Source organism: Protopterus annectens, chromosome 5.part0, assembly GCF_019279795.1.
Source record: "Protopterus annectens isolate FY-2018-M chromosome 5.part0, PAN1.0, whole genome shotgun sequence".
In the NCBI taxonomy this organism is placed as follows: Eukaryota; Metazoa; Chordata; order Ceratodontiformes; family Protopteridae; genus Protopterus; species Protopterus annectens.
The window spans coordinates 1,456,104,080-1,456,128,088 of NC_056735.1; the positions used below are offsets into that span (position 1 = coordinate 1,456,104,080).

Sequence of the window (24,009 nt, forward strand, 5' to 3'; positions counted from 1 at the left end):
GGCAGATCTCTTGCTCTCTAAACAAGGTTAGCAATAGTTTAGGATCTGTTACTAAGTACTGGTGTAATTTCTTAACTGTAAAAAATTAAACTATGGCTTTCTTATTATTCTGTAAAGTTTTCTTTTCTGCAGGAGAGAAAGTACAAAATGTATAAGCATTTGGTTGTTCCTCACTAGTTGATAACAATATCACAGCTTCAATACCATATATAAGAGTATCACTTGTTACATACTGGGTAGTCTGTGATCAAAATGCATCAGAAATTTGCCACACATTAGTAATCCCTTTTGTCCATTAAAAGGATTCTTTCCCTAATGTTCACATTTTCAGGAAATATGTTCCCTACAAAGACTGTACTTGAGTACTAAGAGCTCATTTTGCTTTTTTTTCTCCCCAGAGCTGTCCGGCAGCTGCCACCAGCTCCTCTCATCATTCACCTGGTTTACAGGACACACCTTAGCCTCACCCATCCTCAACCCTACAACATCTGGGGCCAGTATGTAGATTAAGGCTGCTGGTGCAGCATCATACCCCTGTCAGGGATTGTGCCCTAACACCCACCCTCATACAGCAACCTCAACAGATCAGCCATCGCTGCCTTTGGGAGGCTTCTCCAGTACCCACATCAGTAATCGAACATGGGTCAACAAAGGTGCAATAAGAGCTTTATCCCAATGCATCACAGAGTTACTCAAGACTGTGTTTTCTTTTGGAACAAAAACAAAGTTTACAAACTAGTTAAAAAATACAAAAATGCTTATAACTCTCTCATATGTGGGGGGACACCTACTAAATATCTTTAATGTTATCATCAAAAAGATAGATATTATTTTTGCCCAGCACACTTTTAGTAGTTTTCCATATTCACATGCAAGCTTTCATGTTCATAATTAACAATCTTGCAGAAAATGCAATACTTTCTGAAAATTACTTAAATTCTTGTTATCTTTGGAACAGAATCTGCTGCTGTTGTGTGACTATTTCAGAATTCTTCAGTTAAAATTGTCATATTTGCATTGTTTATTTTTGCTCTTACTTTATTGCAGTTTGATTTATGTCAAACTTTCTTTAGTTGAAAGTTGTTTTTTACTTTAAGTTTTAAATGTTCTTGCTAATGGCCAGTTAGCAAACATGTGTTTGTTTTTTTTTTTTAAGTTCTCTAACTACAAAGTATTTATGTAACTTATTTGTGGGTAGACCTCAGAACTAGTATTTAAATTTAGGGTAAGCAGAACAGGAACAGGTTTATCTTTGGAGGCTGCTGCTGGTCTGATATGAGACTGCTGTTGCCTTTGTGTGACTATTTTATCATTTAAGGTTTGTATATCTACGTTGTTTCTTATTGTTCTGATTTTATTGCAGTTTGTTTGCCTTACATTTATTGTACTTCAAATTTGCTTTTTCTAGGAGTTTTAAAAGTTCTTGGCTAGTGCCATTAACAAAGCTTTGTTTACCATTCACTGACTGCAAATGGATTAAGTTTAGCTGAATTGTGAGTGGAGTAGAGAAGTAGCATTTTTTATTTATGGCAACACCAGATTTTATTTCTCTTACTTTAGAACTTTCTCAACTTCTCTTGGACCCCATCTTCTGTTCTATCAAGTGACAGTAACTCTTCCACCCCACCCCAGTCTCTGAAAGCTGAAACTGCATGCTTGGCTCATGAAATAACATCTATCTGTAAGGTTTTGAATCAAAGCTCAAAGCCATTCCCTGAGATTCATGAATGCCTACACGAAGTGTACACTAAATGTACACTATTCTGAGTGAACAGACAACACAGGCATAACTCACACTTTATTCCTCCTAATTTTAGTTTTCCTAATGATTTTCTTGCAGCCTTAAGTATTGAGGAGAGTTCATAAAGGTTACCAAAAAGTGCAGACTATGTGTACAGTTATATATAACACACCAATGGTAACTGAAAATGTCAAGTAAAACCAACTCAGATAAAACCTATTTTTGTTTAATTAAGGTGAGCGCTTTCACAATAAAACACTGTTTCATCAGACAACCCAATTAAAGCATCACACATTTTTATATTCAAATCAGCCAATGAAAATCACATAACAATTATTACAAAGCACAAACTCTTAAAGTGCTGAAACACAAAAAAAATCATACAAACAACATAAAACTCTTAAAAATCATAATTTCAATTACCTTTCTCTTAAAAATGGCTTTAATGAAACCATATCATTAATACCAGGGAAGCAGTCTGCTTTAAAGAAAAAATCCATTTCTGCTCACAGACTTCTGTCCTGTTTTTAATGTTGCCTCCCCTCAGACTTTTAAATATAATTTCTAACACAAAAACATTAAAATAGTGCTGTGTATTGTTAGACTCTACATGTTTAAATAGCGCACCAGTGTCTTTTTTATTTCTGATATCTCTTAGGTGTTCAAGCACACGATCTCTCAAACAGCAATTTGTCTTCCTGATGTAGTAGACATTACAATATGTGCAGAAAGCATAGTAAACTAAATGTTTTGTAGTACAGTCAGCATAAAAAGGAAAATCTTCTTTGCACTTCTGCACAGGATGTACAAACTGGCTACCTGTATAAATGTATTTGCACACATTACACTTCCTACAAGGGAATGTCCCATACATACACGAGGTAGGGGCTGATAGTGTATCATTGCTTCTATAACATAGTTGTTTCTCAATAGATGCACTGTTCTTAAAAGAAAAACTAGACTTACTGGAGACTATTTCACTAAGCTCTTCATTTGCATACAGAATGTTCCAATTTCTCTTGATTATTTCACAGAAAATACCAACATCATTCGAGTAAGTTAAAGCAAACCTGATTCTACGTATATCTATGGGTGTCTCTACTGGTTGCACCTCATTAGAAGCCTCAGAAAAGAAGAGCTTACCCTTATTCTCTCTCTCTCTCTCTCAAGACTGACTGCATACACTCATATGTCTCCCTAACCTTATAACCTCTCAACAAAATTTATTTTAAGTTGATGAAAGGCATCCATCATCTCTTCTTCATCATTATGCAGTCTCATCATCCTAAGGAATTGTCCTCTAAGGACATTCCTAGGGACGTGCCATGGGTGCATACTACTCCTATGTAGTAGCGTGAAAACCTCATAAAGGGTGTAGTAGTGGATAAATAGTCAAAAAAGGATAGTAGTTGTTCTTCATCACCTCCCAATAAAATAAACACATCATCCACAAATCTTTTATACCAAATAATACTAGAATTGAAATTATTATAGGTGAAAACTACATCCATTTCCCAGTTAGCCAACGAAAGGTTGGCATAGCTATTGGCACAGGCAGTACCCATCGCTATGCCAACCTTCTGTAGATAGTGGTTACCACCAAAAATAAAAACATTATTTTCTAGTACAATTTCAACCAAGCTACAAATGAGATTATTTTTTACAGTGGAGTAGAAATGAGTACTGCCTGTACACCCTTTTTGAGGTTTTCACATGCCTATTCTACTGAACAGATTAATTTTCTTGATGTTAAATTAAAAGATTAGAGTTAGGCATGTTTAGGACAGGGTTGAATAGGAAAGTGATAGGAAAAATATGCTACTACATAGGAGTAGTATGCACCCACGGCACATCTAAGCTGGGTCAGAGATTGCTGTATATAGGTTCATATAGGTTTATAGGTTCATATGTGTTTACTAGGCTAACAACGACAAGCCTAGCCATGCATCCCAAATCTCTGACAAGTTCTGATATCCTTGATAAGTGTAAGCAGGGGTTTACCTCTGTCCTCCATTAGAAACACAGGTGCCAAACCAGGGATGAATTTCCAGTTTCCCATCCAAATGTCCAAGTTGCACTTGAACTGCGTTAGGGAGGAACTCTGCTTCACATGGATGGGGAGCCTGTTCCATAGACGGGGTAGCCTCTGGGATACATACTTATCTGTCCAGCAGGTCCTATTAATATCACAGGCAAGCCTTTAAGTCTTTAGAACAGGTAATTATGGTGCTGTTTGTGTTGCAGAGATGCAGGAGGTCCATCAGAGTGGGGTCTGACAATGCCCCATATGCCAGGCATAGATCTCCCCTCAAAAGCCTGTAGGAGACAGAATACAGAGATAGGGCCTTGAGGTGGTCTGCATAGGACATATTACTTATGCCCTGTATTCTTTTAGTGAGGAATCTCTGTGGACATTCCAATTGTTGAATATGCCTAGTTAGGTACATACCAAAGGGGGCACTGTACTCAATGATAGGTCTGATAAATGCTGAATACAGTGGAACAATGACTTCCTTGGACTTAGATACCATACCTTTGTTTATAAGTTGCACAACATAGAATGATTTCCTCACCACTGTAGACACGTGATGATCAAAGGCTAAATTACTATCTATGTGTATCCCTAAGTCCCTGACTATTGGGTCAACTCTAAGGGGTGTGTTGTCAATATGATAGTTACCAGGGATGGATGACTTCCTAAAGAATACTAATATGCATTTCTTGGCATTTAGTTTTAGTCCATGGCTCTGACACCAGTTGTTTGTCTGCGTCAGCCCCTCCTGGAGAACATTTGTGTCAGTGTGAGATTCAGTGACTGCTCCTAACTTGCAATCATCTGCAGATTTAGTCAGCCACTAACCACTGACATTGGCCTTGACTTTTGAGAAGTAAATGCCAAAAAGGAGCGGTCCAAGGACTGATACCTGAGAGACTCCACTTGTGACTGGCCTCTTTGTAGAGGTGGACTCCCCAATTCTAACTTCCTGGACCTGTCTGTGAGCCAGTTGGCTATCCACCGAGTGACATAAGGATTTGTACCTAACCTCTTAAGTTTGTCAGCAATAACCAAGTGGGGTATTGTGTCAAATGTCTTGGCCAGGTCAAGGTAGACAGTGTGAATAACTTTGCCCTCATCCATTGCTTTGATGACCTTCTCAAAGAAGTCTACTAGGTTCAATAGGCATGATCTGCCCTTGACAAAACCAAACTGGATTGGGTCCAGTGCCTGGAGGTTTACTATATCTCTATTGATAATATCTATGATAATTATTTCCATGGCTTTACATATAAGACTGTAGTTTCCAGGGTCTATAGATGGCCCACCTTTGTGCAGAGGGATGATTGTTGCCTCTCTCCATTCATGAGGCATGAAGCCTGTTTGGAGGCTACAGTTAAAGAGTAATTCCAGAGGCCCTGATAGGTCATGTTTCATGCTGTTAAGAAGGCATCCTGGGATATTGTCTGGGCACACTGATGTAGTGTTCACGGTCTTAGAAAGAGAATTAAGGACCTGTTCCTTAGTGATAGTAGGGGGAGTTATATTTGATGATATTTCCTGAGGGAAGGTTGAGGGGAAGAGAGAGGTAAAGTTGGAGCTGAATTTATCAGTCAGGAGGTTTGCTATATCTTCTGGCTCAGTATAGGTGGATCCATTTACAATGAGCTCTGCACACAATTGTGTATTGCCTTTGAGGTTGTGGACATAGCTAAAGAATGCACTGTGGTTGTTCATGGCCTGGGAGGCCAAACTTACCTCACATTTGGCTTTGGTAGACTTTATTTGTCCTCTAAGTTGTTTGTTTAGTTTGAAGAAAATGCTTTTATCCTGCTGGGTGCTACAACTCCTAATTTTTTCATAAGTTCATAGGTGTGTACTAGGCTAATGGCCCTGGGGCCTTTACAAGCCTAGCCATAGGATTACCCTGGCATAGTGCCATCCAACCTCAGTTCCCACTGCCTTTGTCGAGTAGAGCCACTAGTGTTATCCCCGGGGTGAATTTTCTGTTTCCCATCCACTCGTCAAGATTTCTCTTGAAGAGGGTCAGCAAGGAACTCTGCTTGACATGTATGGAAAGTCTATTCCATAGCATGGGCAGTCACTGGGTTATGAACCTGTCCCTCCAGCTTGTTCTGTTGATTGTGGTAATGAGGTTGAGGTCTCTGAAGTGTGTGGTGCTGAGGGATTGGGATTTCTTTAGATGTAGCATTTCTAACAGAGCTGGGTCAGACATGGCTTTGTAAGTCAAGCAGAGATCGTCTCTAAGTAGGCGATATGAGACAGAGAATACTTGGAGTTTTTTGAGTCTGTCCATATAGGACAAGTGTTTAAGGCCTAGGATCCTCTTTGTGAGGTACTTGTGTGGCCTCTCCAGTTGTTGCAGGTGTTTAGTGAGGTACATGCCAAATTGGACATTGTACTCGATGATTGGCCTAATGAGGGAAACGTAGAGGAAGACAATGACCTCTTTCTTCCTGGATGCAAAACCCTTAGTAATGACATGTGCCACACAGAAGGACTTTCTGACCACAGTGGCAATGTGGTGATCAAAAGAGAGGTTGCTGTCAACCTGTGTTCCCAGATCTCTTATAATGCCTTCTGTGTTCAGTGGACTGCCATCAGTGTGGTAATTCATGGGAACTGGGTTTTTCCCAAAGGGGATGACGACACATTTTTTGGCATTGAGCTTAAGGCCATGTTTCTGACACCGGTCGTTGGTCACAGTGAGGCAATTCTGTAGAATGTCAACATCACTTGGGGAGTTAATAATGGCTCCCAACTTGCAATCGTCTGCGAACTTCGTCAGCCAGAGTTTCTTTGCATTGGCCTGAACTTCAGAAAAGTAGATACCAAACAGGAGAGGACCCAGGACTGAACCCTGTGGAACTCCACTCGTGGCCAATCTGCAGTCTGACTTGGAGTCAGCTACTTTCACACTGTGGGTTCTATCTGTGAGCCAGTTTACAATCCACCTAGTGATATAGGGGTTGATGCCAAGCTTAGTGAGTTTTTCTATGATTCTTGACTGGGGAATGGTATCAAAAGCCTTGGCCAGATCAAGGTAGGCTGTATGAACCAGCTTGCCTTCATCCACAGCTCTGGTGACTGACTCAAAGAAGTCGACCAAGTTGGGCAGGCATGATCTACACTTCACAAAACCAAACTGTGTAGGATCCAGACTTTGGAGATTCCCTATATCATTGTTTATTAGGTTCATGATGATGCGTTCCATAGCTTTGCATATCAGACTTTTCAGGCTAATGGGGTGGTAGTTCCCAGGGTCTGTAGTCACTCTCCCAGTTTGCAGTCATCAGCAAACTTTATCAGTCACAGTCCTTTAGTGTTAACCTGCATTTCACAGAAGTAGATTCCAAACAGTAGGGGTCCAATACCAAACCCTGTGGGACATCACTGGTTACTGGTCTGCTGAAGGAGGTGGAGTCCCCTATTTTGACTGTATGAGTTCTATCAGTCATCCAGTTTGCAACTCACCTGACAATATATGGGTTGATACCCACCTGAGTGAGTTTATCAATGATGCCTGAGTGGGGGGTTGTGTCAAAGGCCTTGGCTAAGTGTAGGTAGGCCATGTGACAGATTTGCCCTCGTCTAGGACTTTGGTGACTGTCTCAAAGAAGTCCACCGAGTTTAACAGACATGATCTCCCCTTGACTCTCCCATTGCTAGGTATAAAAGAAAAGCTCTCTTTCTTCCCTCTGTAAAGAGAGCAAAATATTCTTCCCTTGTGTAAAAATGTGTAAAAATATAGGGCTCCGAAGTAAGCTGCCCTACCCAACACTACTTCAAGTAGTGTGTTCTTCTAAAGTCAAGTCTTTTGGATATGTAGACAAGGCACTACAAATTATTCAAGATGTTGACTGGAATCAGTAGATAAATGCTGAGGTGGCAACATCAGCTCAATCTGCTGGAGATAATTGAGATGAATAATAAATTCCAGTGCCAACGAAGAAGCAAATGCTTGACCCTTTTTCCACACTTTATAGGTGCAAGAGAGCAAGAAGCACTGCAAATGGTGGCTGCTCCAGAAGCTGAGAGGCAGCTACTATTTAGAGACATTTATAGGTTAGGAACTGCCTTACATCTTTGGATTTAACAAACTTGTTATTAAAAGAATATAAATGATATCCTATACAATGCATTTATTACAAATGCAAAAATGTTTTGGTGTTCTTAATACCTGCATTCATCTGACGGGTTTATAATGATTTAGTTTGCAAGACTAGGGTTACTACTTTGAAGGAACTGTGATCTGTTCTAAAACTTATATACAGCTCTCTGGGAGGAAAAAAATCTTTTATTATACCCTAGACAAATGAGTCGCATCCACAGAATTCACCAGATATAGACATATAACTATATTAAGTCTTCTATCAAAATTCCTGGAAAAATGAATCCATTAACAACTGTTAAAAATAACTTGTTAATAGTAGCCTCTTTTCCACAACCAACATGGTTTTGTCTCAAAAGTAGTACCACAACCACCCTTCTCAGTCTCACAAACACCATAAAGCACATGAGAAATTCTGGCATCCATTTCCTTGATCTATCAAAAGAGTTTGACATCGTCACTTACTAAATGTACTCACGTCTTTCATCTGTCAGCCTCTCCTACTCAACCCTGTCATGGTTCCACAGCTATCTCACAAACTGACTGCAGGTGATAAAATGGCTCTAAAACTTTTCATCTTTCCTACCTGTTTCCACTGGATTTCCCCAGGGTTCAGTACTTGGCCCCATCTTATTCAATATATTTATAAATAAACTTCAAACATCTTCTAAGCATGCACCCAGAATACAATATGCAGGTGATGCTATCCTCATGTGTTCTGCCCCAGCCTTCTCAAATGACCTCACCCACATTTCCTTCTCATCCAGTGAAATGTAACTAAGAAAATTTCACCTTCTTCTGAATCCTAAAAAATACAAAACTAATGCTCTTCACCATAAAACATTTAATATTTAAAAGACCAAAAACAAAATTTCTTATTAATCCTGAAAATAACACCAGAATTGAAATAGTACAACAATAAAAGCTACTGGGAGTCGCAATAGATGAACACCTAAAATTAGATCTGCAAATTAATCAAGCTGCTAGACAAACACCCAAAGCTTGGTTTATTACACAGAAGTAAACAGTATCTCACTGATTACACTAGGAAAACCATTGCATCAGACTACTTACTACCACCTCCCTTTATGCCTCCCTCATCCTAACCACCTTTCACAACACCCTACAATGCAACGAGACAGCTGTCATAACAAAATTACTAGATCTGCCACCAGTCTACCTGCAGAACATCACCACTGCAGAGCCTTAAAATAACTGCTAGCCACAGCTTCTACAATATCTTCCCAAATCACTACTTATCGCCATAATCTAATATATTAACCAGAAAACTGCTCAGTAGTATTAAACACCCATAAAATATTATTTCTTTAGCCAGAAAACTAAGCTATCAAAATAAATAAATAAAATAATAATAAATTCACTCAACTACTGTTCTATTTCCAAACCTTTAAACTCCCTACCACTATACTTAAAGCAATTTAAAAAACTAAATTTTTTCAAAAATCAGTGTAGACAATACATAAATCACTCCTTCTTATGCTCCCACTCAACCCCAAAACTACTGTTTAATTACACTGTATCCTAGCGTGATCAATTTTCTGCCTCCTAAACCTTGCTGTTTCAAAATACAAGGCCCTCATATCATTTCTCACTCTTGAAAGTTTATGTAAGGACTAAGCAAGTACTATACCACTCTCTCATTTAACCATATCTATCTACAGTATTTTCTGTCTTTCTATCTCACCTTTATCTTTGGCATCAAGTCAAGTGCTCAGCTGTATTATTCACAAATGTTTACTTGTTGTTGTGTCTTTCGGCTTTTCCCGGTTAGGGGTCGCCACAGCAGAACTCCGGTCTGCTAATGATTGGCAGTAGATTTTTACGTGCCGATTTGCCGGCCCTGACGCACAACCTTCAATGAAGATACACCCATTCATGCATGTCTCAACACAGAAGATGCTCTAGCTGAGAATCGAACAGGACGTCTTACTGTGAGGCGACAATGCTACCGCAGCACCACCACCGCAGTATTCACAAATGTTTACTACTGTTTGTAAAGTACCCTACTTATGGTCATGCAATGTATGTCCATATAGGTTCATCACAACATTGCAGTATTTGATTTATGTCCATGTACTTTACTGAATGTTTTAATTTAATCTTATGTCTCTGTACTGAAATTGTTATCCTATGTGATTTTTACTGTTTGCATTAATGTATTTTAATAATGTATTTTTATAATGTATTAATGCATTTTGTGTAGTTTCTCATGCCATCAATCTAATGTTTTCTTTTCTGCAATCTCCTCCTTGTCTTACTTCTACCAAATGAAAATGCCACAATGTTTTTTATATATCTAATGTGTTTCATATTACTGTCTGTAGTAAGGCTTAGGAAATGTAATGTTTTTCTGTTTTACATTCCCTTTTGTAAATTGTTAGCAACTGTCAAACTTCTTGTATATTATTTGTAAATCTTTTTTAAAAAAACTGTAATCTTTTTGTACTATTGTTATGTTTTCTCAATGGGTCCCTGCTGAAAACAGGCTACTTGCCCAGCCGGACTCTACCCGGTTAACAAATGTAAAATAAAATAAATAAATAAATAAATAAAAGTATGACATTATATAATTTTGTGTGAAGCTTTTCTCCCTGACCCTCTGATGAAGGGTTTTTTGCCCAGTCAGATTTTCCTGGTCAACAAATGGAAATAAATAAATAAAATGAATATTTTGTTTCATCATTATAATCATCAAACAGATCAAAACTGGAATACAGCAATTCCAGTCTGTAAGATATAGTTGTTGTTTCTTTCGGCTTTTCCCGGTTAGGGGTCGCCACAGCAGAACTCTGGTCCGCTCATGATTGGCAGTAGATTTTTACGTGCCGACTTGCCGGGCCTGACGCACAACCTTCAACAAAGGGACGTCCATTCATGCATGTCGCCACACAGAAGACGCTCTAACTGAGAATCGAACGGGACAGCATCTTACTGTGAGGCTACGTTATTAAATATTATATACTGTCTTTACTTGCTTCTGGAGAGCCATACCTTAAGCTCCCTATAAATGTCTCAGGGCCATCTAAAGATCTCCACTGCAGCCGCCACTGCCCACTATTCACCACTGCACATCATCCAGTGTCTCCCTGGCCCCCAATCCGATTCTGGCCTATCCACACCATCCTGGTTTCTTTGTTCTTCCTTTTCTCACAATTTGTGTTACTCTTCAGTTTTTTTTTACTACCTTAATTTGTTCAATGCATTCTAATTAAGCAAGACTGCACTGCACTAAATGTGGAGGAAATAACTGTGTTAAGCAGGGGATCTGGCAACCCCTAAGCCCCGAAAACCACAGGGGGTACTAGATGCTCAGATATACATTTCAGCTTTTTTTTTTTAATTACCTGTTTTATCCAGTGATTGGCAGAAAAAAATATTGATTAAGGATAGAAATTCTATCTTATTCTTCAACTTTGCTTTTTCCTGCTTCTCTTCACAACATCTTAAATAATCAGGAATGCAGCATAATATCTGTGGAGAAAATAAGTGCATTAGGCCAGGGGTCTTGGTGCTGCTAACTCACCAGAAGCCATAAAGGGTTCTATTTGCTCTGAGGTGTATTTTAAGAGTTTTTTTCCAACCTTTTGATCCAATGATGTCCTGAACAAGAACAGTAAGGGAAGAACTTTAGTCTTGTATATATATATATATATATATATATATATATGTGTATATATATATATATATATATATATATATATATATATATATATATATAATTTATATTTATACTTTTTTCAAGGAAGAAATAAGTTATATTCAAGGTATAATGCTCTAAACTGGTAAACTAGCAGGTCACAATAAACTGTGAAGACAAATGCTTGCATGCATACGTAAATCATATCTGAGAATAGTATCTGCTTCTACCCTCACCCTCAAAACAAAAAACACCTTTGGTCTATCCTCCTGTGGTGTTAGACTGGGATGATAGTGAAGGCCACAGTCACATATACTTCAAGTTGCTGCTGTCATCTGGGACAAAACTGGAAAAAAAACCCAGAATAGAATAGAATAGAATATATCTAACCCTGTTCTTGTCAGATATATAAACAGCATGCCCATTTACACTCCCCCCAAAAGATAGACACCTGTATAAACATCTGATATTTGTAAGGTAAGTGACAAAAATGATAAAAGTAATGTTTCCAGCTTGTTACTCCTAGACAGCGCAAAGCTCCAATGCAAGCTATAGTCACCCTTTGTGCACACCTCTGAGTCTGACGTTTGTGAGGAATGTTAAAGAAATAATGGCCACATTGTCATTAGCTAATCACAAACCATAATGGCCTGTGAGCACCTCTAAGGTTTGGGAAGAAAATTTTAAAAATAAGGGAATTGTCCCCTACTCCTCACACAGAAACTACAATGCCCTCCAGTGGGCACCTCTGAGAAGGGCCAGTTTTAGTCTGGAAGGGGTTCAGAACAGTGACCACTATTAAGCCTGTGTCAAAATTCACTTATATAGTCTTAGACTGTGGAGGTCATCATTCTCCCTGAAGCTCTGAAGATATGGAAGTTATGCGATGTATTTTATGCCTGTTTTTTTTTTTTTTTTTTTTTTTTTTGAGAGATGATTGAAACTGAGTGAATCACAAGAGAGTCCCCACCCCCACAAGGCAGTGATAGCTCCTTCTGTGTACAACTCAGACATCTGACTCTGAGAGAAGAGGGATGTCCATGTAATACACTTCACCTTTGCTCCACACAAACAATTGCACTTTAACTTATTCCAAGTTGCATCACAGATTTCGCGTTAGTCATGTAAAGACAGAATAATAAGCATGCAACAGAAAATAATTATTTTTTCTCTAGACATCCTTCACATTTATAGCTACTTTGTCTATGCATATCTCAAATGTCAAGTGAAGTAGTCCATCAATTTCACCCAAACGAAAACATCTTTGAAAGCCAGATAGTGGCTGTTTAAAGTGAGCAGATAACAAGAGGTGAGTTACTTTCAAGAGACAGTTCCAACCCCAACGCAGACGTTAGAGCAACTTCTGTGTGCATTTCAGTGATAAAGAGTGATGGTTATGTATTGTAGTCCATGCAAACAGTAGCCACATATTACAAGTATTCAAAATCACTTAAAAAAAAAAAACATTAATCCAGCAAATGTACCCTAGTCCATCAAAGCCAGACAGTGACTGTTCAAATTGAGAAAAACAAGAGAGTCAGGTACTTCTTTCTACAGACAGTGCCCAGCGCCACCCAGCAGTTAAAGCTGAAAATAACAACTGTATTTTATTTCATCTTTGTTCCATGGAAACAGTAGCCACACATTAAAGTAATTAATTTTCCTTCACACAAGTCACAGTAATCCTGCAAATGTGCACTGGTTCTACAAAGCCACAGAGTAACTCTTTACACTGAGAGAACAACAAGATAATCAGTTACTTTCTACAGACAACTCCCACTTCCACACATGTCAGTTATAGCTAAAAATTATATAGATATAGATTATATTTCAGTGATGTTCTATGGAAGCAGTAGTTACACATTAAAGTATTCCAGGTTCCATGTCAAAATACAAGAACTACAGGCCAAAGAGAGAGTGTATGAGGTAGAGAAAATCAGTGAGGAATAACATGAACTTATATGCAAGAAAACACATTTTGTGCGATGGCCTGATTCCTGAAACAAGTGAATGAAGTAAGATAATGATATGTGAGACCATATCTAAAATAAGGAAGACATTGTAAAGAAAACAGAATTAAAAGTCAAGATACGAAGCGGAAGATAAAATGCTAATAGATGCAGGGTCCTCCACAGGTTCATACTGTATGTGTGTACTAAGCTAATAACAACGGGAGCCTTTTTAAGCCTAGCCATGCATCCCAAAACTCTGAAAAGTTCTGATACCCCTGGTAAGTTTAAGCAGAGGCTTGGGGGATGACATGTTTACAAGTGAGAGCCTAGGAGATGGACCATTTAAAGGCTGTCTTTATCCATTAGAAACATAGGTGCCAAACCAAGGATAAATTTCCTATCCCACATCAAGTCGGCTGAGGTGCACTTGAATTGGACTGGGGAGCTATACTTCACATGGATGGGTAACATGTCCCAGAGAAGTGGTAGTCTCTGGCATACATACCTCTCTCCCCGGCTGACAATATTTCAGTGGATATAAAAAGAATACACACCCCTGTTAAAATACCAGGTTTTTGTGATATAAAAAATGAGACCACAATAAATCATTTCAAAACTTTTGACACCTTTAATGTGACCTATAACCTATACAATTCAATTGAAAAACAAACAAATCTGTTAGGGGAAAAAATATATTTAAAAAAAAAGTACAATAAGCTGGTTGCAGAAGTATGCACACCCTTAAAGTAATACTTTGTTGAAGCAACTTTTGATTTAATGACAGCATTCAGTCTTCATGGGTAGGAATCTATCAGCATGGCACATCTTGACTTGGCAATATTTGCCCACTCTTTCTTGCAAAAGTGCTCCAAATCAGTCAGATTGCGAGGGCATCTCTTGTGCATAGCCCTGTTCATGTCACTCCACAGATTTTCTATTGGATTTAGGGCTGAGGTCCGGCTGGGCCATTCCAAAACTTTAATTTTCTTCTGGTGAAGCCATTCTTTTGTTGATTTGGATGTATACTTGGGGTCATTGTTGTGTTGAAAGGTGAAATTCATCTTCATCTTTCTAGCAGACGCCTGAAGGTTTTGGGCCAAAAGTGACTGGTATTTGGAACTGTTTGTAATTCCCTCCACATTGACTAAAGCCCCAGTTCCAGCTGAAGAAAAGCAACCCCAAAGCATGATACTGCCACCACCATGCTTCACCATGGGGATAGTGTTCTTTTGGTGATGCAAAGTGTTGTTTTTGTGCCAAACGTATCTTTTGGAATTGTGGCCAAAAATTTCAGCCTTGGTCTCATCAGACCATAACACATTTTCCTACATGCTTTTGGGAGACTTGTATTGTTTTGCAAATTTTATCTGGGCCTGGATGTTTTTCTGTGTAAGAAAAGGCTTCCATCTTGCAACCCTACCCCATAGTCCAGAAATATGGAGAATATGGGAGATTGTTGTCACATGTAGTACACAACCAGTACTTGCCAGAAATTCCTACAGCTCCTTCAGTATTGCTATAGGTCTCTTGGCAGCCTCACTGACCAGTTTTCATCTTGTATTTTCATTAATTGTGGAGGGACATCCAATTCTTTACAACGTCACTGTTGTCCCATATTTTCTCCACTTTTTGATGACTGTCTTCACTGTGTCCCATGATATATCCAAAAAACTTTTTTTCTACCCTTCTCCTGACTGATACCTTTCAACAGTGAGATCCCTTTGATGCTTTGTAAGCTGTCTGCAAACCATGGCTTTTGTTGTAGCAGGCAACTGAGTAAATGTCAGGAAAATCCTACTAGGACAGCTGAACTTTATTTGGGGTTAATCAAAGTCTCTTTAATTGATGGCAGATATGTACCCAAGAAGACTGAATGCTGTAATTATGTCTTTATAATAAAAATCAAAATGACAAAGGTAATTGCATTGCTAAAACTCTGAAGCAAATATTATGTCACTGAGTACTTATATATCTTAATGTACTAGAGCATGCACACTGCATATATCTGCAGTAATATGCAATGCAATAAATATGTGTTAGAAGAATATATGCAGAGTCCCTTCAAGTGATGCTGACTGGATGAGCTAATAACATTATTCCATGGTACCAAAGGGTCTTTCTTTATAACTGTTTAGAAACAAAAATTGTTGCAGCATGCATATTTTTCGGAGTTACTGAACTTCATCATTACCCCAGAGCTGAATGTGTTGCTGTGAAGGAACTAACTGACTAGGCCTCAGGCAGAAATGAGATGCTAGTCCACAGTATGTGATCTTGGTATTATTCAGAATGCTGTGACCATGTCCCATTTGTGCTTGTATTTGTATTTAAGCTGAATAATTTGAGTGCATCCAGTTACCCTTTATAATTGCTACATAGTATTACTCATTAATGGAGGGGGGGCTGCAGCCAGTATCTTCTTTTACTTTCATGCTACAGTTATAAAAACTTTGAATTGAGTGCATCTATTATTTTTCTCTTTTTTTTCCCCTCAAGGTGATACTGGTTCACCTGGCTTTCCAGGAGAGAGAGGATATCCCGGTGAAAAAGGTGTGAAAGGTGAAATGGGTGTGCAGGGATTAGCTGCATCATGTGACAAAATGATGGAGCAAATGAAAGGAATAAAGGGAGAAAAAGGAAGTACAGGTAAAAAAAAATGTGGAATAAAAATGTAATGGCTTTCCTATTGTTGATTTCACAATGTGAATAACTGACAGACATGACCCTACTGATGTATTTCCACACTACAGTAACCAAGCAATCTAACATCATGTGTTTGGACTTATTAGCATTAAAATGCAGATCTCACAACTTTGGTAAGTAAACTGATGGTGAGCGCATTCACTGCATTGTATAATCCCTTTGTATTTGACAGGAGCACTGCAGTCCCTATGACACAGACTTCTTTTCAGGATGTGCAGGTGAAACAAGCTGTTCTAAAACGACAAGCATTTACTCACATTCACTTTAAGTAGACCATTATTTTTGAAGTCCTCCCAGCACTAGGTGGCACTGCACCAGAGGCTTTTTTTTCAGCACTGTGGTGGTACTAAACACTTTATACCTTTTAACTAACTTTTCATATTTATGCTGTGTTTTTTATTGCTAGTTATTTGTACAAATATTCCTGCATACATCATTAACTGTAGCATATATTATTTTATTACTATGCCAATAACTGGTTCCATGTGAATAAGTTATAGGTTAACTTGTTGACACACTGCTGATTCTGTACAGACTGATTAAACTGGGTAAATTCAGTTACAACCTTTACTTACTAGAAAACCTCCTTCCTTAGCTGTTGTATTATTGTTGTTGCATGTCTCTCAACTGTACAGATTTTAGCAGAATATCCAACTATTTGCCTTATATTTTTAATCCAGTCCTCATAAAATGTGTGGTTTTCTAGCAAATCACTAAGGGTTGAAGTCACTAAGTAATGACATACAATTGAGTTTCAGACTTAATATCATTCAGAAAATGAATACTAACACAAAACCTGTTATTCTAGCAACGTTCTATGTTTATACTAGTAATATTTAAAATATGTCCCTATTTTTGGGCCTTTGTCCTCCCATTATTTTAGGCTTTGTCGAGATTTCTTGCACTAAGGGGTTGAGAGGTATGCTGCTTGCTGTAGAGTATAGATTACTTATGAAAGCTTTTGTAACATTAAAATTGTCTGATCCTATCTCAAGATACAACACCTGCTTTTTGGAGATCAATAAGTGTAAAAATTGCAAGATTTTTAAGCATTACAAGTATTTCATAGTTTGCAGAAAACTTAAAGGTGCTCAGACTTTGATGTGAAAATCCAGTCTATGTAGGAACACTGTGAAATAATGGTACAATTTCCACTGACTTTAGGACAAATGAAGACAGGAAGAGAAGCATTCTTACTGTGTGGTTAGACTGAAAAAAAAAAAACAAGTGAAAATTTTTATGTGCAACTGCTAAACTTATTGGAAAATCATTTTAATGTTAAACTTAAAAAATAGTTCAGACACACAAGTCTGTTTGTCGTGAAAGAAAGCATGATGAATCCATGTCTGTGTAGCTGTGCTAAAATAATCAGAATTACAGTCGTAGACAAACATTACAGCTGATTTTAACAGTCAGAAGTCTGTGTGTAAGTAATGAGTACATAGAAGGAAGGCTATTAACTAAAACTGATTTGACATTTCAGAATACCTTAAGGATTACTTTAGCAGTGGAAGCAAAGAACAAAATGTACCAGAATAAGGGAACAAGATTCTAAAGTTTGTGCACCTCAAAGTAATAAAAGCAACAGAGCTAATAACTGTTACTGGCCCTAGGGGCACAGTTTGGGATTTATAGATGTTTAGTGCAATATGCAGAACAAAATAGTACAGGTAGCGGCAGCACGCAAGGTATGAGTGATTCAGACACATGGAGCAACTTTGTAATGTGAACAATACTAAGGTATAGAGCCAGCCAGGTGGCATAGAGGGATAAAGCCCTGAATGCAGGTGACTCAAGATGAAGTAGCAGCTCAGGTGGTTAACAGTATGGCAGGGGAGGATGGGCGGTGCCTATCCTGAGAGGGTGGGAGCTCCCAGATGGCTGTATCTGCTGTACTGGTGTAGTGTGAAAGAGGTTGTACATAACACTGAAAGCAGTAGTCAACCAGGAAGGACATGTACTGTGGCTGGTCAAGCCACTAATGGTAGCTTTCTGTCTCGCATGTGAAGGAGTATGGATACACACATGCGGAGGAGCATAGGCAGCTCCTGCATTGACTCATGTGTGTTTGTTACCACCAGGAGGTGGGGCGTGGGACTGGAGATAAAAATTCAAAATGCTGTCATGGTCAGGATGTTGATGAGGGCACAAAGAAGTGTACAGTACAAGTACATGCTAGCATAATGATATAGAAATGAGGACTTGCATGTAAATGAAGCAGGAACCAGACAGGTAATTGTCCCTGCTTTGTGTGATTGAAACTATCATAAATCTATTTTGCTAAAAGCTATTTCCAGCAAATGTGAACTATGTATTTATCCCCACTACTGTATAAATTAGAGGATGTACAGATGCGGGGCACGCCTTCTGAAAAAAAGAAACAGCATAAATTGGTGTTCATTGAAAGTGGCTTTCAGCAGAAGGGTTCCTTGTTATTTTAAACTGGTGATTTTTGCCATCAATGTATCATCATGAATCCAAATGAGGTACATGGATTAACCAAATGATGATATTAAAAGTGTAGAAGTGCTGAGAAATGCATAAAATTGATACAAGGCACTGTAGTGCAGAGCTATTCCTAACACCAAGGAATTTTGGGGTATGCTGTGAACATGTTTAGAGTAGAAGTGGCTCTTCTAAATGTATCTTTAACACTTTTAGCTTCATGGACCATTCGGTGATCAGCAGAGGACATATTAGGCATATCACAGGCTTCTGCCAAATGCATCTTACACAAGTTCTTTAGCATCAGGCTGAATATGGAGGAGCATATCCGATTAACTAGAAATGCAGAGGAGGGACCCACAACTGTGCCAAAGTATGTCATTTAGAGTGTTTTTACCACTAATGAAAAAGTAGCTTCTTGCCCATAAATGTGGACCAAGACAAAGACACACAGAATAAAATAAAATAATGCAAGCCTTATGATGACCAGTCTGTGCAGCACTGAGTATGGACTGGCAGTGTTGGCCACACAGGAGTAGCGATGGACAAGGCAGATATATTAGCACTTTTGCAGGTGGTTAAGGAAGACACAGTGACAGCTGACAGTAACACTATAATGTAGGCTAGGGTCATGATTAGCCACTCACTTTGTGTGGAGGTCGTATGGAGTCAGAGAACACATTCTTCAGTGAATTACCATGTTGTGACCATTAATAATATCCACTGTCATGACCTGCAGTCTCACAGATTATTCTGTCACAAGGAAGATGTAGAATGTAAATCATGGGTGTGTACCCTGATGGGGTACCCATGATGTTAGAACACAGATCTCCATCAACTATGATCTGGACATTGGCCACATGTAGGTGTGGCACTGGTTGTGCAAACAGGTAATAGTGAAGGTGTATAATTATGGAAGCATTCATGACTAGCCCAGGAGAGGTGTATCGGGTGTTGACGCTAAGTAGCATTGCTGCTCATGAAGACCAGGTGTACCTGGCTTTGTGGCCAAAGCAGATAGTGAAGACATTTTAGCAGTTAAGTCTGTGGTGTTTTTAGGCATGGCATGTTTATTTGTTTTATTTATTTACTCTTTGTTTATCAGGTTAGTCCCACGAGGTAGCATCCTCTTTTCTGGGGAGACCCAAGGTGACATCTGTACTCAATAGGGAAAATTTGGCCAGGCCACCAGGGAATTTCCTCTACTCTGGCAATCCAAGATGAGGGAAAGTAGATAAGGTCAAGTGGATGAAGTAGAAGATATGTTGTTGACATAAAAAGACACTGAAGAGGTGACTGTAACTAAAATACAAGATGTCATCTCAGCAACTCTGATATTTATGAAAATGATTGAAATGATTGATCAAGAAGAGACAACTAAAGAAGAAAAAACTACTTGAATAGTAGATTGAGTTCCACAGGAGGAAGAAACTGAGGGATCAGAAAATGGACTAGCAGGAATCAGAGAAGAAAAATCAGAGTTTTTTTTTTTTGTCATTGGTTTCACATTTCTTAGGATTCATCTTTGCAGCAGGGTTTTGTTTACAGATGCAGTAAGGCAAACAAAACAAGAAAAAGAAATGGTCACTAAAAACAGTCAAAACTTTACAAATACTTCACTGACAATGAGAAGGTATTCCATGTTAAGACTAATGAGTACAGCTAAAGATGTTATAAACAGAAATAAAATTATGGACAAGATTGTTTACCATTAGGATTTACTGTTAAAGACATAACATTCATACATTTAAGTCTTGAAAGTTTCTGTGGAATGACATTTGAAAGTTTTGCTCTGTTAGAACATTTTATTTGTGAATCTGACAAATGAAATGCAGTGTATGCCATGTAATATTATTTGTTGCAAAATGTGTGACTACAAGTGAAAAGAAAGCTAAACATACAAATGAGGGTGATAACTGGATGACTATCAGTTAAACATGTTCTTTATTCCTGTAAATAGAAAAGTGTATAATGTTAAAAAAAATGTTTTGATAGAAATGTGTGGACTAGGGTGGTTGGATATATGGTTACAAAGCATGTTAAAGAAGGAAAAAAATTAGCATACTGCAAATACTGTGTTGATAAACAGAAAACAGGTTAGATGGAGGGGTCAGACAAAAACATTCTGTTTTTGCAGTGATATATATCATTTGGTACAAGAGTGTCTTAAAAAGATGTGGGCACATACCTCTCAACTGTCCAGATTTTCACAGCATGTCCAGATATTTGCCTCATATTGAGGTCTACTTCTCAGAAAAAGGTATTTTTCTGGCAAATCTCCAGCATCTCATTGAGGACTGAAGTCAGAAAATAATGGCAGACATTTCAGTTTCAGATTTTACACCCTTCAGAAAATTCATGTGAATATAAAACCTGTTATTCTATCAACTTTCTTAGTATGTAAGAGCAATATTTTAAAAGTGTCCCTATTTGTGAGCCTGTGCCCCCGATTATTTGTGGTTTTGTCCAGATTTCTTGCTCTACGAAGTTGGGAGTTATGTATGAGCAATGTGAAAAGATAGTATACACTACAAGAAACTGTAAGACAGTTGGCTTTGTGCAGATTTCTTGTGCCTAGAGGTTGAAAGGTATGGAAGTGTTACACATACTTGAGGTGGCAGTTAACAATGTTGTTTACATACATAACTGAAGAGCCTGATGCAGTTATATCACTTAGACTGCAGAGTTCCAAGATCACAGTTTGCAACATTGTCAAAGTGTTATGCAACCACCTTAAATATTCAGTGTCTCAAGACATATGTGCCATATTGCCTAAGTTTGCCTACTTATGTGATTGCGTATCCAGCATTATTATTTACTAAGCTAGCAGTCCAGATGGTCTAATTAAAAAAGAATCGCACATCCAACTGCCATGTCAAATTCTAGGTAAATTCAGATAGCCTCTTCTCTTAAAATGTATCCTAGTCACTTTTACTTATTCCTTGAAGGTCTAGTTATATCAACAGGTCCAGATCTCTCAAAACTGATTTTTTTTTGTAAAAATAGTATAAAAACACAGCACTAATATAAATCAATGAATAAAAACAAAAAAAATAATCACTTTCATCTCAGATTTTGAAACTTCATCAGTTATTCATTGAAGCATTTCTACTTCCCTTTATACTATCCTAAACCAATCAGAATTGCTAATCACAGTCATGTGTTAGCCAAGCCCCCAGCATAGTTTCCAAAGCTAAGTAGTTCTTTTAAAAAGTTAAAAGACTTACAAGTTAAAAAATACACAGTAACAAATCTTAAAAAATAAGGCACACATACTAACAAATCAAACCAAATGTAGCAACTCTTCAACTTTTAAAGTGCATTTTTTAATTAAATAAAATGCATGCAATCTATGAACTGAATAAATAGTATGAATCAATATTTAAAAATGCATGAAAAATATGTATGAATATGTGTATGAAAATAAACAATATAAATATGTAAAAATATATATAAAATATATATGTATGTGTTTTGGAACCATATTTTTAATACCATAGCTGCATTCTACACCAGAAAATAAAACTGATCAAATTGTCCACCCTGTTAATTTTAAACATCATAGCTATTTTTCTAATGCTTTTAACCTCAACAGGCAGCTAACGGAGGTAACCATTCAAGCCAGGCCAGTTGTTAGAATTGAACTTGAGTTGCCAGTAGAGCTCACACAGTTCAAGATGCAGTCGCCATGGACCATGTCTGTCATATATCTGTATTTGCTCAACAATAAAAAATAACCACCAAGTCACTGTAGTGATTAGAAAATCCTTCTGTCTTGTACAACTTATGCTTTGTGGCATCTCTACAAGGTCAAAATAAGTTATAATTCCAAGTTATTACTCCCTTATCAGACCCAGCATTGAATATGATGTTCTTTATGGCATGGACCTTGTTAAGAACATAAATCAAATCAGGAGACCTCAATGTTTCCTCACCAAAAAGGTCTCTTTTCTCAGTACCCTTACTTACTCTGCTAAATTAAAAACCCTGTCCCTCTATTTGGTGTCATACAGACTCCTGAGGGTTGTTCTCTTCTTAGGCTTCCATGTAATGAATGACCCAACACTCTTTTGAAATGCAAACCTATACCACCATATTAGCAACACCAGATTGCATAACATGAACCTAAAGCAATGTACTTCCCATTTCTGGAATAGGCCACCCTCTACATGTCAAGAACAGTACTTCCCCTTTCAACCTTTAAAACCTGTCTGGATGGTTGGATAGGTAGTTGCAAATGTTCTCCTGGGATACGTGGAGAAAGATTACTTAACTACAGACATTGTTAGGCTCCCATCAGTACTGAGTGATGTAACTCAGCTTCTCAGTCATCTCCTCTGATATAAACTTATGTAGCTCCTACTGTATTTCATTGTAGACGTAATAAACTGTAGTTTTTCATTACACCACAAGGTGGAGCTCTTTTCAGGAATATAAAAGGCAATTTTGAAAGTGAAAGAAGAGACTGGAATACTAGCTGAAGAAGAGAAGACTGAAACAGGGAGCTGAAGGGAAAAAGGCCTTGCATCATGACTGGATTTCCTTTTCTAGTGCTTTGGGGACAGGAATGTGAAGTAGCAGATTGTGTCTGTCTTTTGCTGAAATCCTGGATTATGGTATTTTGTGGAGTCAGAAGAGAAGTCTGAAATCAGTAGTTCCATGCCTGCATATGATTCAGCAAGAAAGGAGTTCCTTTGGGCCTAGTACAGAGTAGCCATAGATGATTACCAGAGCTCTGGCAAGTGATTATTCTACTTTTCTCATTAGATGAACCACAGTGCCTGGTCACTAGGCTATTCTGGATGGAGTGGTGAGAGGCTTTGGCTGTCATTTTATATTTTTCTAAGATTGTGGACTCCCCCCCCACAAATGCTTTGTGGATTACAAACTGGGATCCATATGAGCTACAATTTGGGCCCCATCATGCTGGCAGCAAGACTGTAAGTAGTCACTGGCCAGTGAACAGGGTATAATAGAGTGTTTCATAGTTGGTCTGTTTAGAATTGATCAGGGGGGTTGAGGGTGTTAGTACTGCTCAATGACATTGCATTTTCTCATATTTGTATTGTTGCATTATGAATCTTCATTGTTCAATGACATTGCATTTTCTCATATCTGTATTGCTGTATTATAACTCTTTTAATGCCTAATGACATTGCAGTTTTCTCCCATGTTTGTATTGCTGCATTATAAAGCTTTACTGCTCATTGATATTGCCTTCTTTGTGCATGTTTGAATGTCAAGACCTTTTGCTGTCGAGTTTTGGGGAATAGGGTGGATGTATGGTTTCACTGCATGCATATCTCACTTTGTCTTATTACTAACTGGTGCACTGTTGAAATAATTTGTTTGTGGATGTGCTATTGCCTTTTAAAATAAATG

General features: G+C 38.1%; 1 protein-coding gene across 1 annotated transcript in view; it reads left to right on the forward strand.

The window, feature by feature from the left end:
- The window catches only part of COL4A1 (collagen type IV alpha 1 chain), a 1,084,337-nt gene that overhangs the window by 779,460 nt on the left and 280,868 nt on the right, over positions 1-24,009 (forward strand). The window contains exon 34 of the mRNA XM_044071271.1: positions 15,976-16,125. Within this exon, the coding sequence (XP_043927206.1) occupies positions 15,976-16,125 (150 nt within the window). The remainder of the gene's footprint in view (positions 1-15,975; positions 16,126-24,009) is intronic.